The sequence below is a fragment of the Anas platyrhynchos genome, chromosome 1, assembly GCF_047663525.1.
Source record: "Anas platyrhynchos isolate ZD024472 breed Pekin duck chromosome 1, IASCAAS_PekinDuck_T2T, whole genome shotgun sequence".
Taxonomy (NCBI): Eukaryota; Metazoa; Chordata; class Aves; order Anseriformes; family Anatidae; genus Anas; species Anas platyrhynchos.
In genome coordinates, this window is record NC_092587.1 from 19,517,248 (window position 1) to 19,541,557 (window position 24,310).

Sequence of the window (24,310 nt, forward strand, 5' to 3'; positions counted from 1 at the left end):
GATAAGCTTAAATCATCACGGTTAATTAGTTTGCCTATAGTGAGAAAGTCTTTTCCAGATGCTGATGAAGTTATCCCACTTTAATTAAGCAACTAAATATCTATCAGGGAGGGAATTTCAATCCAGAGGTCTTACATCTCATGATTGTTCCATGGTTTATGGCAGAAATTGATTAAAATTTGCTAGAGTCAAGCTATTCCACCAATAAATAAATAAATAAATAAATAAATAAATGTATTTTTTTTAAAAAAAATGATAGCACTCTAGCCATGAAGAACGTGGTGAAGACATTTGCAATAGATGCAGCACAGCTAGGTTCCTTGGCAAACTCAAGAAGGTCACAGGGCTGATCACACATGTCTGTCCCACACAGTTACTGCAAGCCCACCTAGGCAATGAGAGTTGCTTCTTTGATGGGTTGACTAAAAAGTCCATTCTATGCCTCAGAATACTCAGTTGCAAAAACCAGTGTTAAAATTTCTTGCTGTCATGGAAGTTCGGGGCTTAGCAAACAGACCTTTTTTGACAAACTTTTTAATGGAAAAGTTGTTAACAGTTATGCCATAAAGATTTATCCTTTGCCAGTATATCTTCCCTGACAAGTCAGGATTTAATTCTGTCATATTCTAGGGCTTGCCATGGTCTTTTAAATAGTTAATTTTCATAATTCATTCTTAGACAATTATCAACTTTCTCTGCCAAAGGCCTGTTGACATTGCTGTTATCTATATGATCCTTTGACATCATTAGCAGCAAGTCCACAATGTGTTTCAGTTAAGATTGAAGGACACTGCAATCTGCCTCTCATTTCTGGACTGCCTGAATTAAACCATTCCAAATAGTTATAAATTGAGTGAAAAACAATTGATTTTATATATTATATTTTTTTACAGGTGTTGCATAATCCAAAAAGAAGTGCGAATCTAAAATGCATTTATTTATTAATACATAAATATTTTCTATATAAAGAGAACATGAATGTCTTCTACTTAGAAAAATGTAGGCATATTTACTGAATAACAAATATTCCATTTACCTTTACATCATTTCTATATGTTTGTTCTGTTTGAGCTTTTAGTCGTAGCGTGTTGTCTGGAAATCAGACAACAGTTCTGAAATTGAAGACATATTTGTCTGTAATATTTTTAAGTGAATACAAGAAGTCTACTCAAAATATTACTTTGAAATTTCTGATTTGATCTATATTTTCATGCAGTTGTCTTAGTGTTAGTCTTAAAAATTAGGACCATTTACTTCAGCAGATATGTTGGGGTCAATAGAGCAGGACCTGGCTAAACTGTGTCTTGTGCAATTTCTTGACCTCTCATTGCACAAAGGTAGAATTTCCTTTCTGAAGATTTTCTCAGTTTGTTCACCTTCCTTGGAGTCAACATTTTCATTCCTTCTCTTAAAGTGCAGAAGGAGAAAGCAAATCAACCAAAGGGAAAAATGGAAATGCCGGACTGTTACAGACAGAACCATAACAAATCTGGAAGATCAAGGAAGACAGGCAAAATAGAAGGCAAGGCCAAGTGTGCTCACATCTGTCCTTAATAGTCTGACTAGTTATCCTTGGGGTACTCAGCCTCCTGACCTGAAAAAGAATTTTCCCTAGGACAGGGAAAAGAATAATCCCATAATCCTCACCCCCACCCCCCACGGCTCAGGTGGAAACAGTTAAAGACCTGCTGCTCCACCTGGACTGTCACAAGTCCATTGAGCCAGATGGGATCCACCTAAGGGTGCTAAGGGAGCTGTCAGATGTGATTGCCAAGACAATTTCCAACACATATCAGCAGTCATTGTGAGAGGTCCCATTTGACAGGCGACTTGATAATGTGACATCCATGTGTAAGAAGGGTTGTAAGGAGGACCCTTAGGGGGAACTACAGGCCTGTCAGCCTGACCTTGGTTCTGGGTGAAGTGATAGAACAGGTCATCTTGAATGCAATCATGCAATGTATATGGGACAGTGCCCAGTCAGCATGGGTTCATGAAGGGTAGGTCCTGCCTGACCAACCTTCTGTGCCCTTCTGTCCTTCTGTGACCAGGTCATCTGCCTGGTGCGTGAGGGAAAGTTTGGAAATTAGGAGAAATTTCTTCTCAGAAAGGATGGTTAGGCATTGGAATGGGTAATCACTCCACACCCAGGGAGGTGGTGAGTGATTGCCTTTGCATCACTTCTCTCTCTCTCTTTTTTTTTTTTTTCCCTCCCTTCACTTATTAAACTGTCTTTATCTCAACCTGCAGGTTTTCTCACTTTTGCTCTTTAAATTTCCTCCCCCATACTAGTGTGGGGGATTAATAACTGAGCAGCTGTGGTGATGTCTGGATGCTGGCCAGGTTCAACCCACCACACTTTTTCATCTAACAAAGTTCACTGAGCAGATGAGTTAGTGATTAACTTCCAAATTTGCCAGTTGATTAAAAATGGAGTCATAATTTCGCAACTGATGCAGAAGTGTGTTCAGTTCAATTCCTAGCTCTATCCCAAGCTTCCTCTGCATCCTTGGACAAGGCACTGAATTTCTTCTTCATCCGTTTATCCATCAGCCAGAGACAATGACACTTATAACTTTCTTCTGTTACATCTAATTTACAGACAAGCCCCTGGAAGGGTGTGGTGCAATGCCAGGTCAAACACCAGCAAGAGATTAGGAAGCCAAGTAGAATGGTAAACGATACCATATAAAACCAAACACAAGGAGCAGAAGTGCATTTCTTTTAAATTATAATTTGAAGTACCTTTCTGTGTGTATGATACATATCTATATGCCACACGTGCCTGTCTATTCATCAGGTATACCTGACTCAAGTATGGGGCCATCGCAGCTAGCAATTTTTGTTGCAAACTTACATACAAGATCCAAAGAGGTTTTCACCTCTGCTGCCAGTTATGGGAAGTGTTCACAGGTTGTCACACGGTTCTGTATGTGCCCAACATGTGCCATGTGATCTCAGTTTGGAGGCTCTTTTCCTACAGTTTTTCTTTACCATCCTTTAAGTTTCCCTCCATTCTTTAAACTAAGTAGCTTTCCTCCAACTTGAAGTTTCTATTTTTAACAAAACTAACTTTTGTCTTTAGCAGCAGTATTAACCAATTTTTATTTTTTTAATTTTTATTTTTTTTTTTGGTCTTGTTCTAGAACTGTTTTCCATCCTGTTGTATTTAAATTAAACAATAATTTAAATAAATTAAACATTCTGTGCTTATAGCCATATAGCCTCTGGCTTTAGCCTGCAATTGTTCTTTCTGCATACATACATACATACATACACACACATACTATATATATAGTGCTTTCTTAATTTTATCAATTACAGGCTACTAATGTGACAATTTTAATTTATAAAAAAAATGAATTAATACATTTCTCTCTAGGCTATATTTTCTGTTCAGATTTCTTGCTGTGAAATTATTTTTATACTGTATGTAAGTGTTGGCAATGATGTGTTTTTGCAGTATAAAAAATTAAGAACAATAACACGTGGGATTTAAACCTAAGTTGTAAATGTCAAGTGACATTATGCATGCCTGGTTGCAATCATGACATGGAGGGTGATGACTGCATAGCAGCATCATCATTTGCCACTCCTGCTGTACTCCAGCAGCAGGTGTCCAGTCAAACTGCCCCTTTTCATCTCTGCAGTCTTCGATGTAAGGACAAAGCTAGATTTTGGAGAAAATTAAGCCAACAGTAAGCCAACAATAAAATAATAAAATAAAATAAAATAAAATAAAATAAAATAAAATAAAATAAAATAAAATAAAATAAAATAAAATAAAATAAAATAAAATAAAATAAAATGAAAAAAATAACAGTACAAAAAAGTAAGACACGAGTGAAAAAATTAAAGGCATATTTGTAGCCTTCAAAGTAACTTAGCTGGATCTAAAAGAATCAGATTACAGTCTTTCAATTATTTAGATTTATATTAAGGTTTCACAAAGGTGACTTATTTTATAACACATCCCATGAAGATCAGAAAAGATAGCGGTAACTTGATAACATGAACTTGAGAAAACTAATGTCTACTACAAAGATTTCAAATGTTCTCTTACTGAATAGAATAGAGCTAAGCAGAGTCACCTTCAGCTCGGTAACTTTTTTGACTTTCCATCTGTTTTTTCTTTAGTCAGTAGTTGTACATATATGGCTAGCATTAAAAAGACTTTTAATACAGGAGCTAATATGAACTTCAGATTGTCCCCCAAACTAATTTTAGAAAGACAGGTAATAAAACAGACTTGTGTAGTTCATTAACTACACCTAACTCTTGGACTGATTGAATACATCACTGTCAGCTTTAGTAACCTTGGCCACAGAAGATACTGTCACACTAACTAAGATTAATGAATATACTGTACGTCAAATGTGAAGCAAGAACAGAGTTTTCAAAGCCAAAACTTTTTATTGCTGAGGTGTTAAAATGCTAATAGTTTATTTTTATGCAAGTAGCTTATACGAAGCATGGAAGATTTGATAGACACTTTGAGCAATTGCAATAATAAGACACCAGCATGAGCAGGATCTCTGGCATCAAGGCATACAAGGCTCTGGAAGAAATGTCATGCGATTACCCACTGCTGCGATTGTCTCTGACTTCATTTATTTTTATTCCAACTTTAAATTAAGAAACCTCTGACCTAATTTTATATGCAGCCTCCTATTATTTTTTTTTCCTAGAAATTAAAACTTTAATAAATAACAGCACCACATATTTTAATGTCAAATGAAATTTTACTTGGCCTTTTTAAGTGTTAAAACGCCCACGTAAACTCTGCACAATGAAAAACAAGATGATCTTCATCAAGAAGATATCCCGGGCTGCATTAGGCCAAGTACCAGCGACAGGACCCGCGGGAACGGAGTTAAGCTGAGGCAGGGGAAGTTTAGGCTTGACATCAGGAAGGGGTTCTTCACAGAGAGAGTGGTTGCACACTGGAACAGGCTCCCCAGGGAAGTGGTCACTGCACCGAGCCTGACTGAATTTAAGAAGAGATTGGACTGTGCGCTTAGTCACATGGTCTGAACTTGGGTAGACCTGTGCGGTGTCAAGAGTTGGACTTGATGATCCTTAAGGGTCCCTTCCAACTCAGGATATTCTATGATTCTATGAAGTATGGCCAGCAGGCCAAGGGTGGTGTTCCTTCCCCTTTGCTCTGCTCTGGTGAGGCCACAGCTGGGATGCTGTCCCATCTCTGGGCTCCCCAGTACAACTGAGACATACTGGAGACAATCCAGTGAAGGGCCACAGTGGTGATGAGTTTGGAGCACCTCTCTTTTGAGGAAAGGCTGAGAGAGCTGGGACTGTTCAGCCTGGAGAAGGCTTGGGGGGAGGATTTTGTCAGTGTCTATGAGTACCTGAAGGGAGGTTGCAAAGAAGATGGATCCAGGCTCTTTTCAGTGGTGCCCAGTGCCAGGACAGGAGGCAGTGGGCACAAACTGAAACACAAGAGGTTCCAGCTGAACATCAGGAAGTACTTCTGTGCTGTGTGAGGGTGACTGAGTGCTGGCACAGATTGCCCAGAGAGACTGGGAACTTTCCCTCGTTGGATATCTTCAAAACCACCCTAGACACGATCCAGTGCAACCTGCTCTGTGCTTGAATGGGGGTTGGACCAGGTGGCCTCCAGACATCCCTTCCAGCCTCAACCGTCCTGTGACTCCATGACATCACAAGCTGAGAACACAAGAATTGTTGCAGTTCAACACAACCCTCCATTCATTATACCTAAAACCCTCAGAGTCAACAACAACCCCAGCTCCAGGTCCAAGAAACAGGACTGATCTTGTGCAGAATAACATGTAAAGTCCAGAATGCATGTATTCATACAGCACTTAAACTATCTCAATAAATCTCTTCTAGTCAGACACTCTAAAAACTTTTTTTTTTTTTTAAATCTACACTGCTGAAATTTCCATTCAGAGAGCAACATTTTCATTAAAAGTTAGGATCATTTTCTAATATAACCAACAATGCAACCAAGACAAGTATTGTTTCAGCTGGGAACACCTGCTGACAAGTACTCTATTAGACATTTTCAGAAGAACTAAACATCTGTGGGAAGAAACAGACAATTGTGCAGCAAATTAGATTAGCTCACTTCAAATTATTTGATGAAATTGATCTGAAAAATTGATCTTCAAGCTTCATCAGCATCCTAACTGCATCTCATATGCGTTCCCCATAATCATCAACCAAAAGAAGTGCAGAGGAGTAACTTCAATTTCACTTTCTTCTAATATGTGTACATTACAGACTACTCAGTTCCACCATTGTAAATATGGCTGTCATAGAAAAAGCAGAAAATCTAGATTGCTAGTTAAGCTCACGTACAATCAGTCTGTAGTGTTTTTGTTTGTTTGTTTGTTTTTTCCTCCTGTTTAAATCCATTTAATTACTGTCATTTTCTTTGGACAAATATGTCTATTAAAACAGCTATTTTCATTGGGGAGGAGAAGAGTGAAGTAGTAGCAGCAGTAGAAAAGACATCTCTCTTAACACAGGTCTTAATTTTACTTCATAAAGGAAGCGCTACCAAAATGTAGCATCTTGTCCTGGTTTGGACAAATAACATCTATTTAATCCCCAATTCCCCCTGTGCTGGTATTTAAGCATCACTTTTTAAGGTTAACTCAGGGAAGTTTACATGTCAGAAAAGAAAAACTAATTCTAGGACGTCCCTATCATAGATAGAAAAGTCACACCACATATGAAGCAAAGTATAAGCCAAAGAATTACTATAGCAAAATAAAAGTTCAGTCAAAACAGAGATGCGGGTACAAACACGCACACATAAATCTGGTCTAGTATTTTAAAGTTTTTGCAGGAAACTAGGAAAATGCTATTGTACTCTCTCAGCCCATCTCAGCTATTAGCTTTCCACCTAAGCTTCAGCCACCATCGCTTCTTTCACCAAATCTTTGCAGTGGCTTCATTGCTGGTGTCAGACACTGGTGGTCAGTTTCCCAAACTCCCCCTTTTTAACGGAAGCACTGCTTTAGCACTTCAGCTGTTCTTTAGAAAGTCCAGAAGTCCTCTGTGAGTTCATGATTTAAAGTTTTTCATATAGTCAGTCCTCCATTGATAAAAATTTCTTCTTGCAGTTCCCCATCTACTTGAGCACAGCACATCAAGCTCATACAGCCTTAAAAACTATTCAGATATGGAAGATATTCTCGGCTATTTAAAAGGACTAGGAATATTGGGGAAGAAAAAAAAAAAAAAGAATTGTGTTAATTTCAAAACAACCTTCTTTGTGAAACTATGCAAAAATTTGCAGATTAATGGGGAAACTGGCCATGCTTCTGCCCACTGTTTAAAGAGGAGACAGGACATAGAAACTATTTACATTATCCCAGAACTTTGCGTACTTCCACAAAGCTGAGGCTTGCCTGATTTGCTGACAGTGCTGCTTATTGCAGAGGAGATCAAAATAGACAACCAAAAAATGAGCTGAATTTATACCCACTGTGAAATCAACAAGCAGGAGAAAAAAAAGTCTGTCCAGAAGATCACACCGGGATTATTATTTTTTTTTTAATAGATTTATATTGTATATGCTGCCCCCTCTGCCCATATATTATTAGCAGAAGATACAACAGGATGACCACAGTTACTCTAAGTGTTGAATTTTTAAAACTATGGAAACAAACTACTCTTGAATAACCTTAAAATACAGATGCTGAGATCTTGCATTTTCCTCCTGTACCAGCAGACTTTATAGCAGTTTCTGTTGCACAAGCAATGAAAGAAAGATGAACGAATTAGGTAGATAAAAATAAGTTTACAGACCTCTCCCACCAAATGCTGATTTCCAAAAAGTTTAAAATACATGTATATATTGCTTTTACCAATTTCATGCTATTCTAAAAGAGCACTTGCAACTTTAAAAATTTTCATTAGCTTGAATTTGCTCTTTTTCTACCATATCAGAGAAGTCTTAAAGGAAATAGATTTTTTGATGGAAGAACTGATAAAGTAGGTATGTTGGAACTGAATGTTGTTTTATGGAAATGTACACAAGAAAAAGGAAGTGTTAAGTAGAATGTGGACAGCAAACGCTTCCTGCATTTATTTACACTTCTATGTGTTATAGACTTGCAGGAAAAAAAGTTTGTTTGTTTGTTTTTAAATACAGATAATGACCTTTACCAACACAATCACCCGGGAGAGCTTTTATTAAATTCCCTGTAAATATCCTTGAGACAAATTTTCTCTACCAGCCTGCTGGGTAAAGTGATTGTCTCATCTCTCACCTTCACCTCCAAATTTGAGTATTTTTGTCAGCAACTCCCTTTTACTCAACTTGCACTATGTTACTAGCAGCAAGAAGCTCTGGATGATTTTCTGTCTATAATCCTCCAGAACGAACGCATAGCAGTACATCTCTGAACAGAAATAAACAGCTAAATAAATCACTGTGAAAAGGTAACTTGCCTGTCACTAGCATATAGATACAAACCAAGAGAGCCAGAAAATCCAGTGTAGCTGCCCTACCTACCAGCTCTTCGGGGGAAAACACACATTCTGGGAAAGGTTCACTTGCAGCAGGACCATCAGAGAAATCCGCTTTTAATGGACTACAAAAACTAGAAGCAGGAAAGACTGTTTTACAGCAAGAAGTTTTAATAGCAGCATTTTAAAAAGAAAATATTAAATATTTATTTTGGTGAATGTTGATGGTCTGTGTGTATTGCTCCCTCTAGTGTAAAAATACAAAATCACAATCAGCAAACATTGCAAAAATCACTGTTTGGTAACAAATACATATATATTTTTTAAAGTCATTACCCCCCATTTTTTCCCTAAATATTTAAAACATGATTTCTCACATTTTAATACAAAAGAGACAGATTAACTTTGTTTCAGCTTCTGATCTGGGATTCTTGCACTTTATTAGCTGGGGATGATCACACCAGAATTGACAAGTGAAGATGCAAATCTGCACGCTGTATTTACTGTTGTAACACTCCTCAAGAAAATAATAGGATATATTTAGATAGTGTTGTTCCCTTCTTTTTCCTCCACCAGAATACTAATTTGCATTCCACAATTATTGTACAGTTATTAGTAGACCATGCTCTTACATGACACTAAGTTGTAGAGAAGCACATTCTCAGATACCTATGTATTCATTTGGCTACTGTATCAAGTTAAACCCTAGAATTGGGAAATTCTAAACAGGTATTCATTTCCTTACAAACACATCAGTGAAGAGCAGCAAGTCTGAGAAAATATTTTATATTTGAAACCAACCTGAAGAGCCACTGGAAAATACCTGACTTGGGCATAGGAGCATAGGAAAAGCTGTAGCCATTGCTGCAACCTCCTCGCAGACAATGTCCTGGGACAGTTTCCATCACATGCACAAAAGAGAAAGTAACACAGCCTTCCATGCATTTCATCAAAAGAATATCCAGTTTGTATAGGATGCTTAAAGGGCCTCTTCGAATCATTACTGTTTTCCAGCCCAGAATTCTCTCAAGATCAAGAAAAACATCGTTACTTTCTCCAAGAACTGATGAAGCTGCCTCTGAAGATAAAACCAAGAAAATGAATCTTGAAGGCCTGAGCCAAATTCACACTAAAGCTTCCACTTAAGATTTGCTTAAACAATTTGTTACAGAACAACAGAATTAAAGCTCCACTTTTATTTGCAAAAAGGAGCTCTTTTCCTCCCTCTAATGTTCCTACCATTGGAAGCAGTTGAGAACTTGGGAAGCCTTCTGAAGAATCATTTTCAACTGTGTATTTTTGTTTTTGAACTGGTACTTCATACTTCACATATATCAGATTTACAAAATTATCATCCTATTCCAAACTGCAATTACAGTTTTTCAGGGATCTGAAAAATCCAAAAAACCACATTTTTCTATGCCTGCCAATCATTATCCCATTTCATACACACTGATTCTAAGTATATTTGCTGTCTGAAATATGATCTGATACAGGCTACTTGCTGAAGACTCTCTTAATAAGCAAACCTAAGATCAAAAGTGGTTATAGCGTCTCAACAAAGTGCAAGCTCCATTCTCTTCAAAGGTAAGAATGGTGAAATAGCAGATTTTCAAAGTCATTACACAAAAGTACTAATGAAAGCCAACAACCAAATTTTCATTTTAGTTTTCTACCTGATGTGGCTATTGTTTATATCGGAGCAGCACACCTGCGATGCTCCTTGCAAGATACCTGCCATCACTACTTCCTGCAAAGCAAGGTTTATGGTCAAGACTGAGAAAATGGTTTGCTTGCTCATTTGTGAAATTTATCCAAGTACTCTGTAATTAGGAGAGTCCATTATAGGTGGTTGCTCTCAGCTAGTATAACATAACTAGAATACCTACCAGGCAGAGGGCTCAGTAAGGATGACACTGTATGCTATAGCATGAAAACAATTGGATTCTTTAACTAGCTCCTCTAACAACTCAGTCATGGAGTAAGAGAATGGGCACTACAGCAAAATTTCAGGGGCTAAATTCAGGACAAAATTAACAGTTGAGAAAGAAATTTTATTTCAAGCTTCTAAGGGGGTATTACAAACAATAGAGAATAAAAACATTAAAAACTATTTAAAAAGTAATTGTCCCTTTAAAATAAAGATTCAAGCAGGTTTAACAATGAAGTATGCTATTCATGAAGTTTTAAAAAAAGATTTAAAAAGTATTGGTTTTGCTGTATTTGCTAATCCTTTATAAAAAAGCTGGGCATAAATACTTCGTGCATTCATATGCATTATTTGGTGTTTCATACTATATAACTTGGTACAGTATTTAAGATATCACTGCAAAAGAGTTCAAACACAGTGCATTTATAAATAATGGAGTCATTATAAATCACATTGCAAACATACCTTGCCATTTTCATTGTTACAAATTCAGTATTCTCAGTGAAGGTAGGAATAAAGTAGCTACAACAATCAATATCTTGACTTTATTTTTTTTTTTTAATATAAAAATGCAATTCTGGAAACCCACCCTCCTTCTTCCCCCTGCCCAAACATAATGCTTTACTTCTTAAAAATAAAAATAAAGTACTAATTCTATATACATCACATGTACCATACAAAAATGTATCCAAAGTTTCTATTGCTACCAAAGTGTTCTAAATTAAAAGTTACATAAATCCCCTCATTGGAAACAAAAGATTACAAGTTACAAAAAAAATCAAATTACACACAAACCATCAAGTTATTTTTATACAATTTCCAATACATTTTTCTCCCAAAGCAAGTTGTCTTCTCATGTGCCTGTATAAAAATGCATATCAATATATTTGTCGATTTTATTTTTCATTATAAAGCAAATTAATACATTTTCTACAATAAATAAAACACAGGGAGGCACATATATCAACAAAATAAAATCAATGGGAGATAAATGGGATATGGTTTTGAAAGAAATAATGTGCTTGCAGGCTTTAAGCCAGATTTGTTTAAAACAAAAACAATCTTAAGTTATTTTGGGCAACAATGGAGTGTTTTTGGTGATTTGCAAGTGATGTACATAGTATAATTTTTTTTCTCGATGTCTTTCTCACAAAGTACCCTCCAAAATAATGCAACTTCCTTTCTTAAAATACATATTTGTAATTGTAAATTTACATCAATCTTAAATATGTGGTACTTTGTGCAAAGAGCAATGATTTACACAAACATTCAGAAGTCTTTTTCAGAAGCTACAGACCAAGGAAGAAATGATACAAGCAGCACCATATTGTATATGATTCAGGCAAACATATATTTGATGCCATTTTGATATTAGGCTTTACAATTCACTAAACACCTTAAGCTGGAAGGTGGTGCTTAGGTAACTTAAACTTAGAAAGAAAGAAGGAAAATAAACAGCATGGAAACGAAAACCAACTCCCTCCCCAGCAAAATTATAAAAGGAATTAAAGAACTACTTCTAAAATCAGAATAAGTTAAGTGTTGAATATACATTTATGTACAATTATGAACACTATGAACAAGACATTTTAACAGGTTTAGTGGAAAATCCTCCAAACTACAACACGATAAAACCATTAATCAATATGGCAATGGTGATTTAGAAGAATTGCTCAACAATTTCAAGTTTGCAGAACTCAGCCACTGAATCAACAATTAAGGGGTTGTATCTTCAATACATTCTTTTAGACAAAGAGGTTCATTAGAAGAGTTCAAGTCTGTGGTATTTTTCATGCCTTGGTAGAATCTGTTAGTCAATATCACTGAAGTCACTGACTGGTTCTCCATGTACTCTACTCAGGTGATTCATAGCACGATCAAAAGCAATCCTTACTGCTTTTCGAATGCTTGAGTTGCGGCCTTCCATCATTTTTAACTTGTCTATAGTCTCATCTATCCCAAGGGGAACCATTTTGGATTTGGGAAGCCACTGCCTGTAAGAAGAGGTAAAATAACTATGTTAAGTATAGAATAACATCACAAACTTCGTCCAGAACTGTAAGGGCTGCTACACTGTGTTTCCCATTTAGTGGGTCAGATTTGCCATTTTTAAAAAGAACAGCGGAATGTAACTCGAGATGTAACTCGATAAAAGGAAGAAAGAGAAGTAGCTGAAAAACTTCCTTATCTGGAAAAAAAAAAAAAAAGATCTAGTGGAAGGGGAAGACAATGTTTGTGTGAATATTATGTGAATTCTCCTCTCAGGCTCCACACAGCATATTGCTGATAATGAAAGAAACAGAAAAAGGGAAGGTTTCCACAGACAAATTAGAAAGAGTTAAGTACTTCAAGTGCATATTAATACAACATTTAACTAAGAAGATTAAAAATTTAAAGAAAAGACACTTGAACAGTTTGGAAGATGCATCGTCATTTGGAAAACAATGATGAAAGCTGATACAGACAAATACTGAAGACTAACCTTTAAAAAAAAAAAAAAAGATCTGTCCATATTAAAACCAGCTTGTAGATCAAAACAAGTAAGTTTATATTATTGCCTTCTAAACTGACCATAAATAAGTATCTTCCAGTATGATACACGTTGGTGCAAGAACAGACTCCAATATTTTAACGTTATAGGTGATACATCTGTATGAAAAAATATATATAAGTAGGAATGTCTTATTTTTTCTAATGTTTTCTCTTAGTCTTAAGCTACAGACTTAAAGTTTTAAGTCTCTGTATTGAGAAAAGTATTTTGAGAACATACCAACTTCTTTTGTTGTCAAAAAACAGTACTAAGAATAGCTTCTCATCTGATTTGGTCTGCATTTGTTCTCCAATTTTGAGTACATCCAGGGGTGGCACTGGTATAGTAACACCATTGTGATGGCCAGCAACACGAGGCATCTTGGGGTCAATAATCTATAAAAGAGAAGAAAGGAGAGTTCCTAATTTAAATTTTACATCTTACACATAAAAGAAAAAAATAAATAAATAAATCCAGCCTATGTAGCCTATGTTAAGGTATGGATATTTGTTTCTGCAAAAACAGAGTCATACCTTTAAAATCTGAAGGAAAAATGAGCTCTTAATAGAATCAAAAGGGAAAAAAAAAAGAACAGGAAGAAAAAAATAACAAAGTAACTTTCAAATATCTTGCATATAATATTTAATTATCAGAAAACACTACTAATTTTTCAATAAATTGTAAAGTGACAGTCACAAATAAAACTCCTTTGTAGATACTTCACAGTATTAATAATTGCCCAGTTGCCACTGAGGAACAGTTATATTACTCCATGGCTGTTCCATCCATCTCTTGCCCTACAAACTTCTGTTATTTTGCCAGTTTCCCCACTGATACCCATCTTAATTCAAAATAAACTGGTTATGCGAACTAAGCCAACAGATAGCTAGTAACTGTGGAGAGTTCATGGAAATCACAATAACTTTCTTCTCTTGACTTGAGAAGATTGAGGTTTAATTCCTCTTGATTGAGGTTTAATTCCTCAATCAGCTCATCAACAGAGAAACACTAGTGTTTACATAAAACAGTGGACAGAAAAGGAGACTTTTGGCACCTCCTAGTCATGATCGGCTTAAATCTAACACCAAACTGCACCATTCAACAGACAATCAAATTTTAAGCATCTGACCGAAGTGTGCTTGGGTCACCCACTGAAGTGCTTGGGCACAAACTCAAGTGCTCTGAATCTCACCTCCACTAGTTTTAACCTGATTTTGTTATGTTCCTGAGCTCCCCAGTAGGCATACCTTAAACCAGTCACATGATTATCCAGTTTATTATATAAATCAAGTCATGAACTCTTTTTATTACCCCAAAGGCCTGCCTGAAGCCATTCAAGCACTTTATAAGCAACATTTTCTCTACAAACTCTTGATTTAAGCAGAACTGTGTTTATTTCTCTTAAAATAACATGGACACAACAGCTTTAAGTTTCCAGCATATCATTCACAACTAAAAAAAAAAATAAACGGTTTTATCCATTGATTTTTTTTCTTTAATGAGCTGCTGAATTTGAATATTTTAAATTTGTTTTGCAGCAGAAAGTATCTCCTAAGTTCCAACACTAGCAAAATGTCTGTCAAATGCTTATTCAGTTGATCCTCTAAACAATATTGCAGTGACAAAGACTAGTGAGACAGTTAGGGTAATAGGCTCAACATCTGATATTGCAGTAATTTTACAAAAAGGATTCATGTTAAAGCTGTAAAGAGGGAAAAGTAATCCACTTCTACTCAAGATAATTCGTAACTTCCTCTTCACGCTGAGTTCATGCATCAAGATTTTCAAATCAGAAACTAGCATACTGATGGAAAGCTGTGTACTCACCAGAGCTGGGTAAGAAGGATATCCACTGCATTTGGCCCATACTACTTTCAGAGGCTCAAGAACAGATGTTGCAGCATCAGTTGAAATCCACATACTGCTATGCCCAACTTCTAAGAACAAATAATAATTAAATATAAGGTTAGTATTTTACAGAATAAAACCTCAGACAAATCAGCAGTTGTTTTCTCAACAGTATTTTCATAATCATTAGAAATCAAATGTATACCAGTATTACCTATGTGCAAATTTCAATAAAAAAACAGGTGATGTTCACAATAGCTCTTGAAATGTTACTAGTAGCTTAATCCAAGTTTGCAGATTAACAATGAGTTTTTAGAAGCTTCAAGAAACTGCCTATCATAGAACAATTCTTAGAAACCAAGTGCCATCAGAATCTTATATTCCCTTTTACTTTGGGGAAAAAAAAAAAAGAAAAGAAAAAAAACATGAAAGAAAACAAAGCTATGGTACTCCAAAAACGTGTTTGTTTTGAAATTATGACAAACCTATCAAATAGGTGATGGTATGAAAGATATAAGTTGTGATGGCATTAAAGATGCAAGTTGCATGATCTTCCTAAGATGTTGGATATAACATATAACAAGATCAGCCCCATGTCACTTACAGCACTTATCTGATAAACATAACAATAGAAACGTGTTTAAGTTCTAACTTGCTTTTTTGTCATTGATGCTCATTTTCTTTCAATTTAAATCAGAGCTCTTGTCCCTCTGTCTAGCCCTTCCCTGAAGCAAAGTAAAAAAGACCAACAGGATTCAAGGAAGCAGCTGCAATAGTGGTTTCTCCTTCTCAGGAGGCAGCACAACAGAAAGCTAAGTTTATGTTACTGCCTGCTTCTACCAGAATCCTCAGTTTTCGTATCTGTTGCTTCAATCACCACTGGACTGAAGCACGAGACAGGTTTAAGCCATTTAGTCAACTAGACCCACAACTGACTCCTGTCAAGAGACTGGGCAGAAGACCATGAGTTGCCCACTCAAGATTGAACTTGGGGCAGAGAATGTATGAAGATGAGAATGAAAGGTCATGAACTGTAAAAGTGAGGAAAAACTTGTATGGGGAAACCTAACACCAAACTATAATTCAGAAGCTGCAGTTGCACAACTTTTTTAGGAGCAAGACAATACTTGGTAGAAGCAGCTTTCTAATTGCCAAAAGAAAGTATGTTAAATTCTTCCTAATTTGCTTCTTTTTAAAATAGGCAGTGCTTATAATGAAATCTGACATGCAGATACATATTCCATTTGAACATCAAGAAAATGGCTTCAAACCTTGAAAGTGAGGAAAAAAACACTTGAGGTGATCACTAAACAAAGAGGTCAGTCATTCTCCACAACATATTCTGCATCAATTTCCAACCAAAGGCTTTTCATTCAACTATAGCTTATTTTCAATCAATGACGGTATCAACATTCCAAAAAAATACTGGATTGAGAAGTTTAAGGCTAGAGATTCACAACCCTGTAGCATGAGTTCTCAAAATGCAGTAATTCATAGTAATCTGCCACAACAGCTTAACCAAGATGCTAGATGCTTTTGAAGCTAAAAAAAATGCTGCAGGTTCTGTTTCAGCTGTGTATATCAGAAGAGAAATAGCACCAAATGCATTTTTTTTTTCAGCGTTTAAGACTTTAAACAAGTGTCCCAAAGAAAACTGGGATGTTTGCCACCAATTCCAACAGACTTTACAGATGAGAACTTTAATCAGTGGTTCCATTATATAACACCGTGGAAATAATGCAGTCTTACTTCTATTTTCTTTGTTGTTGTTGTTGAAACTGAACTACATAACCTTGGAAGACCTGTTACTAAACAATTTATGGGTTTATTTATTTGTTCCTTTCTGAATATTTTTAGAAGTCTTATTAGGATTTTCCTCACTTTCTCATTGAAAGCCATAATAATATTCTTCAGATGAAAAAAAATACAATACAGTCAGAAATAATAGAATCAGGCATTCTTATACTTCTAATACTATAGCTGAATTCATTAAGCATTGGACATTATGGAAATACATGTCAAATCCAGATGAACCGTTTTGATATCATCTCAAGAAAGACAATTGATCAAAACAATTTCTAACACCTTGAAAAAAATAATTTAGACAACTTCTTTATTTCTCAGCTTTAATACCAGTATGCTAAGTATCCCCAAGGTGGCTAGACACAGTCATGAATTTTTAGATTAACGTGTCTTTTATACAAAAACCATTTTGAAAACGTGTACAAAACTGTACCTGGTACATAAAAACAGTACCAGTCCTCTTTTTTGAGGAGGCAGCTAATAGAAGAAAGAAAAGAAACCTACATTATTCTCAGCTGTAGAGGTGATACAAAAATGAAAAAAATGATATTTTAATGCAGAGTAGAAGGTCATACATAATCTCACTAGAGGAACACAGCAAGACTCCCTCAGAGACTTCTCGGCTGTATAAACAGTAGGGAAGAGTCGCAGAATATTTTCCTAGTAAGAATTTATTCCATATGGTGTTAAGGGTTTAGTTTACTATTACAAGCACAGATGGTTAGTAGTTTTGTTTTATGCCATAACAACTCTTTATTTCCTCAAGCTACGAGAGACAATGCATTTAAGTTAGCAGTCATGACAATGTACTGCTGAGGATTTTAAAATAACAGTACTCACACTATCTGAAAACAAACACTAACAAAATACCAGACACCAGACTAAAGATCCTACATAGTTCAGGGTAAAGACAAGGATGTCTTTCTAAACATTTCCTCCTCCCCTTACAGACTTCTTACTTCTCACAATGTTTTAAAAACAACTACTGTGTTGTGTTTTTTTTTGTTTGTTTGTTTGTTTTCATGAGCATTCTCACAATGAAGTTGATGAGTTTAGCTTTTTGAGTAGATTGAGCAAAACACCCATTAGGTGCCAGCACTGCAGGCTTCAAAACTTTAAGACACTTTTATCTTCAAAAACAGAGTTAAGAACTTCAAAACCCCAAACTTCAAGAAATCTGCACAGCTTTCAGCAAGGACCAAGAGTTTTTTTTGTAGTTCAGTAATGAACTTTGTTTTAAATCAGAAACTTCAGCCTCAAAGAAGAAAGTCTCCTTTTCTTTTTCTTTTTTTTTTTTTTTTTTAAATAACTGAACCATGACCAGAGTAGTAAGAGTGCACAGTGTTTTTTTTGTTTGTTTGTTTGTTGGTTGTTGCTGTTTTGCTCTCAAATTACTTAGAGGCAACTTTAATTTTAACATCATCTAAATCTGCAGATGAAGCCACAGATACGGAACATATTTAAGCTTCAAAAATACTGACACCTAAAAATGAGCTATGATCTCTCCAGCACAGATGGATCATTCTTTAGCACAAGAATTTATACTGAGGCTTTCCTTTTATTGTTTAACTTCTGGAAAGTGTTCTTTCTGCCATACCTGTTGAAATGAAGACTGTGCACAGAAGAAAGCTATTTGAGTCAAACGGTGTGAGACCTTCCCTACAACCTGCCCCCCTCCTCATTTCCCATTCCTGCTTACCAGCCCAAAATTACTGAAGGGAAAAACAGCATCTAGACACTGCTGGAAAAGATACTGTCACTAAGCTTTACTGAGGAAAGAAAGAAGTTTGACAAAATGGTGGAGAAAATGATTTGGCAAAGATGGGGGGACAAAGAGTTTAAAAGTTGAGACAAAAAGAATGAGAGGGACAGACTAGGAACAGGAGAGCAAGACAAGAATCTTGGATAAGGAACAGCTGAGCAAAAGGACTGGGCAAGGTTCAGGAGGAGACAGGCAGAAGACTGCACTGCCACTCTTGCCCAGCAAGTTCCCAACTCTGTAAAGGAAGTCAAGACCTACAAATCTTAGTGTACCTCTGTATACAGCACCTATTTATGAAAACCACTCATAGCATGTCTCTATTCATCTTCCAGTGCTCCTGCATAACAAGGACAACAACCGATTACAAACAGATGATTCTCTTCGAAAGACAAGAAAACCTAACTAAGCCTACAAATCTAAGCCCCAAAAGTTAGACAGAATTGTAAACTGTTTTTGAAACCTTAATTTATCCTCTTGCATGTATTTATACCTCAACGTAGTCTTCAGGTTTTAATGTATTTTTCCGTAATATCCTTAACTTATTATGTACATTAGGTGGACAGCATGCTCTACTTTGCTTTGCAAGTTCAACAGCAGTACTGTAAAATTGTTTGAACTACAGTGTGCACATACGTCAATGTGTATGTGCATGTATATCAGTGTGCATGTATGACAATGACTATATCAATCAGTGCAGAACTGCATCCCATTGGAACTGCAGTATTACAACATAACATACCAGAGGTTTTGAGTTAGCATCTTGTAAATAAAAATAAAGCATTACTTGGACAGCATGACTGTAAGCACTGTGTCCATTTCTAAAGCACATGTAATCCATTAAGCAGAGTTGCTTGTGACATTTTACTAAGCATGGGCAAAACTTTGTTTTAGTTTTAAAATCCAGGAGTTTACTAATGAAAGTAAATCATGACAAAGTTCCAGTTATGCACACAACATAAGCAACATATTTCACTTCAGTCCTGCCTGTTTCTTCTTTATCTGCCAGTAAGAATGTAGCTGAAAGAATTAAAATTATATAGAACATATAACAGTACATAAAATAATACCACTTCTCCTTTGAGGCAGACTTAGAATATATCTAAGAACAGACACAGAATTAAGATGGATCAAGGAGAGTTTGAAAAAGCAAGTACAGGAATTCTAAGTGGAAAGTGTTAAAAGTAAGACTAGCCAGGACAGGATAAGGAAAGTAAATGGAAAAGGCTTTCTTGTATAGTAGGTTACCATACAAATAAAGATCCTAAACCTTAGAGTAATGAAGCAATAGCTGAAAACAGATAAGCTGCAAGAAAGAAAACAAAACCAATCTTACAAGGAGGAAAGAACAGAGTAAGACAAGCAGGGTCAGATAAAAAGTACTGGAAAGACATGAAAGAATTCTAGATAAGCGAGAGGAGCTGTAAGGTCAGGGACTAACAACAAGCCTGCTAGACATGGCAAGCTTGACCCCTAACTGCAGCATGGGAACACTGTATTTTACAAACAGATCTACAGATTAAGTAGATGACCTACTTAAATTGTGCAATACAATTTAAAAATATTAAAATAAAAGAAAGGTGTATCACCAAAACATAATTAATTCCCTGAAATATGTTAACCTATTATACTGAATTCTTAGAAATTCTTGCTTTATTCCATTTTTTTTCCTGAAACAAAGTAGACTATGTCTTACCCACCTGTCAACACATTTTTGCAGTAGAGTATACAAGGAGTAAATGCTAAAACAAAAAGCCCAAAGAAAAATGCTAACAGAACCACAAACAGTACTGAAGTCCAAGTTCTGCTTGTACTACTAGAGTAAGCTAATTCACTTTAAATGCCACTTATTGATCAAAACAACATTAGATATTATTCTTTTTTCTTTAAATTTGTAAAAAGTTGTAAGCATAATCTAGCATTTTCTACCATGCTATCAACACAACTTTCAGAACTCTTTCAGTTGAGAAAATAAGAACGTTAGAATTTGTTGAACTAATGGACGAAATATAGTTGCATAGTATTATTAAGAAAACATTTATTTATAAATAGCAGTTACCAGCTGCAATTCTTGCTGCTTTGGCATAGTTTCCATTTTCAATGCATGATATCAATTCACTTCGATCTTCCAATGTGTGTCTTCGTATAAGCGCTGGTTTACCTTTACCACACTTTGGTAGGCTGAAACTGCAGAAGTATGGATATTAAAGACCATCCCTTGATAAATTAACATTGTTCCCTACAAATGAAGACTCTGAACAAGAATTTGGAATCATAAAAAATCATAAAAATCAGAGCGACAAACTCTGAATGGATTCCATATAACAAAAAAAAGTTAACCACCACAAAAGCTACAAAATTTCATGCACTTAATTGGTTTGTTATTAGCAAAAGACAAGCAGTATGCAATTGCACTTCAACTTTAGTGCAGGTTATACACATTCAGCACGAGCTGCTGCATTGTCTCCAGTGTTAAAAAATGAATACTGGACACATAGAAACACGTTCCCTCTGCTCCAATAGTCCCACTAAATAGAAAATGCAATTATTTTCTCTTTAACTTTTCATTACAAATTTGAATCTTTCACTTGTGATACTAATGTCTATACACAAAGTGAGAAAGTTGTTCTCAAGAGTCTTAGTGTACACCTGAGTTCTCTTCAAGAGATCAAAGAATGTGAACAGTAGTTATTCTAAGTCGTATCCTCAATATATCACATTCACAAGAGACCCAATATTAAATTCTCTTTGCTCCTGAAAGCCTTTTTGACATGAATGCATTAACACCACTTCCTTAGGTAATTTAATACCAATCATGAACAAATGAACTAGTGTCTTCTTTAAAAAACAATAAAAAAACTCCCTCCCCCACACAAACCCCACAGATTCATCCTATACTCCTGTATGCTCTATCCTACTGTAACAAGCTCTGTTCTTCTATTACTAATTTTCAAACTTCTTCGCATCTCTCATCACATGAACATGAAAGTCGTGTACCACTGCCACCCGTATTTCTAGGCCAAGACAACACATATCAGCAACTGTCATTCCATGGATCCAAACAAACCCATTCAACTTTACTGACATGTTACTTCCTCAACTCTCATAGCCCAGGACTGGAGATAGTTACATGAAGGCTTTTGGAAGACGGTGCACCATTGGTGATGGAGAAGTAGATATCAGTAGTGACAGAGGTGACCGTTCCGACAGTCCTATCCTATCTTTAACAATGGGCTTCACAGAGAGACAGTCACCAGTTGGTATATGGGTAGGTACCGTCACCACTGCAGAAAATACCCGGTGGTCTGAATCACACACTGACAACCCACAGTTTCACGGCTGCTGAATTCACCTTCCCTACAGAGAAGACTCAGCTTTGGAGTTTGCTCCCTGTCCCCGCCCCCACTGATTAAACACACACATTTTTAGTGTTCAGGACTGTGAAGGCAATTAAAACTAAGTTCTACACGCATAACATGCATATATATCTATCCATCTATATGTATTTATACAGAGCAGGAGAGCAAGACAAGTGCAGTCAAGTATGAAGTGTGCCTGGAGTTGCAATAACCTGAATACAACAAAGGAATACTAGCAATCCTATTAGGTGTCTCATGTTTAACACACCACTGAGAAAAATGAAATGCACTCTTTTTTTCTAAAACGTATTCAATCCTGCTATGTGGGTCACAAGCAGCACAGAAAACTGACATATTCAACCTCAAATTTGTATTTGATATTCAGTTTTACCTGGTGTTACACAAAAGACTGTTACTAGATGAAATACTAGATTCTGATGCACAGCGACGACGAGGTTCAACTTTTCTCCCCGGAGTATCATCTAATGCTCTCTCTTTACTTCCATCTCCAAAACCATTTGAGAGACCTACAGCACAACACAGAAATAAACTGCATCAAACTGGAACAAAACACACCATTTTATTAACAATTTTATATACACACGCATTGTATAATTATTGTTGTGTACCTCTTAAGTATTTTGATAGGATGAAAAAGAAAGAACATGAACAAAATATTTCATTTTCAAAACACAGTATTATAAATAGTAGGATCCTGTAGTCCAGTTTTTAAAGTTAGGATGGAAATTTAGGTAACATAAAAAAAGGTGAAGATTTCAATATGGGAAATGCCAAACAGAATATCAAGTTAGTCTCTGTACGTAATGCTTCCAACATGTAGTACATTAAGACAGTCAAGCTGCAGAAGCTGGGTAGAAAAACCAAGGAAAAAAATGTTACAAACCAGAGACAGATTTACCAAGTCAACAGAAAATTCATTTGAAAACAGGGTTACAAACATCAATCCAGAACTACTGAAAAATCTTTTTCAATTACTGAAAGTAAAAAGTGGGAGGGATTTTCTTATGAAGTTAGCTAGCTCTTCCTGAAAGAAGTCCTTTCATTTTAGTAATTTCAAATTAACATCATGTCAATTTTCTGGGATCAAAAAATCAATAATATGCATATGTTTTTTTTTAATTTATTTTTTATTTTTTTACAATCTTTCTCCTTATTCAAGTTCAGATACATCTGAGTATTTTTACTTCACAACTGTAATGAACATGAAACAGAAAGCTTTTACATTACAAGCTACTAATTTGGTGGGCTGTCATCAATCCTGGTCTGGTCTGCTAATTCTCTAAAAACATAGTTCTTATAAGCAGAACTTGCTGGAAAATTCATGGAGTGAGTTTGTGAAACCCATCGTAAATGTAAATTTACCCATCATAAATTTGATTAAAACAGACCAACGAAGTGGTTTAAGCTAACATTCTAAAGAAATTTCCCAAAGGGAAAAAACAGTTAGAACTTTTTTCTGTTTTCTGAATTATTTTTTTTTTTAAATAAAGTATCTAACACAGACTCCAGGATATCATCAAAAGTGAACTGGTTTAAAACAATGGAACTAGCTTCCAATACACTACCACAAGGAGAACAAAATTTTAACCTGAACTCAATTCTGAGCACATTTATTTCCTTACAACAAATTACAAATTTTAATTCTGTGTGCATAACCTACATGCTTCTCATAATGCAAGAAAGAACTATCCATCATAGCCATCATATTATCAGTCTTAAAAATCATCATATTCTTTGTTCATTCAGACACAGTTATTTCAGCTTACATATCTTCACATCTCTACATAGGGCACTGAAATAAAAGCAAATTATGACAGAATTCCCCTTTTTAAGTTCTATTTGTTTCAGTTTGTCTGTTGCATCCCTCTATAGAAAGAAGGATGAGAACTATGAACTTTAGCTTAGCAAGTCACTTTGTATGATCCAGGCATATTTCAAAGTGTTTCCATTCAATGATCCCCTCCAGAAGACGTTCCCTTTCAATTAAGTTTTAATGTTTTTTAAGAGAAAGAAGAATTTATTCAGTAATCTAAGAGATTACTGAATATGAGCATTCCCTTTCATTAGCATTTACTTTACACTAGATTTAAGAGTGCTTAGGTATTTTTTTTTATTTATTAATATTTAAGAATATTAATTTTGTTTTCATTTGAAGCAAATCACTATAAATAGCTGGGGATTAAGTAGAAGCTCTGTCCTAGACTACATTGAGTGACCTGTTGAAACAGAGTAGGCTTTATGAGAAAGCCTAAATTCCCCTGTAAAACTATCATGGTACACTTTATATAGCACATAAGATGAAAAACTAAACAACTTTTCTACAAAGATAGAAAGGTGATCTTAAGTCTCTCTTAAGTCTCTACAAGTAACTTTTCTGTTCTTAGATATGTGAGGCCTATTTTTCAAGTGGATTGTAAAGACTGTTTTGTTTTCACCCTGCTACAAGCAGGCACCTAGTTAATATACACCAACCACAGAAACAAGTTACGTCACAGATTTCATTTTAATTCTACAGACAGATCGAGTAAATACTGCTACCAGAACCAGAGCAGGGTTCACGTTTCCAATGGACTGAGAAAGTGAAAGGAAATACATCT

At 35.7% G+C, this 24,310-nt stretch overlaps 1 protein-coding gene across 9 annotated transcripts in view; it reads right to left on the bottom strand.

Annotated features, from left to right (window-relative positions):
* Positions 1–8,612: 8,612 nt before the first annotated feature.
* BRD1 (bromodomain containing 1) overlaps positions 8,613–24,310 on the bottom strand; it is a 72,595-nt gene continuing 56,897 nt past the window's right edge. For 8 of the 9 annotated variants that reach the window (XM_072032999.1, XM_072033013.1, XM_038181567.2 and 5 more), the window contains 5 exons: positions 22,084–22,219; positions 20,393–20,520; positions 14,751–14,860; positions 13,164–13,318; positions 8,613–12,387 (listed from right to left, as the gene is read on the bottom strand). In XM_072032999.1, coding sequence (XP_071889100.1) covers positions 12,204–12,387; positions 13,164–13,318; positions 14,751–14,860; positions 20,393–20,520; positions 22,084–22,219 — 713 coding nt within the window. In that variant the 3' untranslated portion in view covers positions 8,613–12,203. Of the gene's footprint in view, positions 12,388–13,163; positions 13,319–14,750; positions 14,861–20,392; positions 20,521–22,083; positions 22,220–24,310 lie in introns of those variants that run through there. The other variant, XR_005266790.2, reaches the window with a different exon arrangement.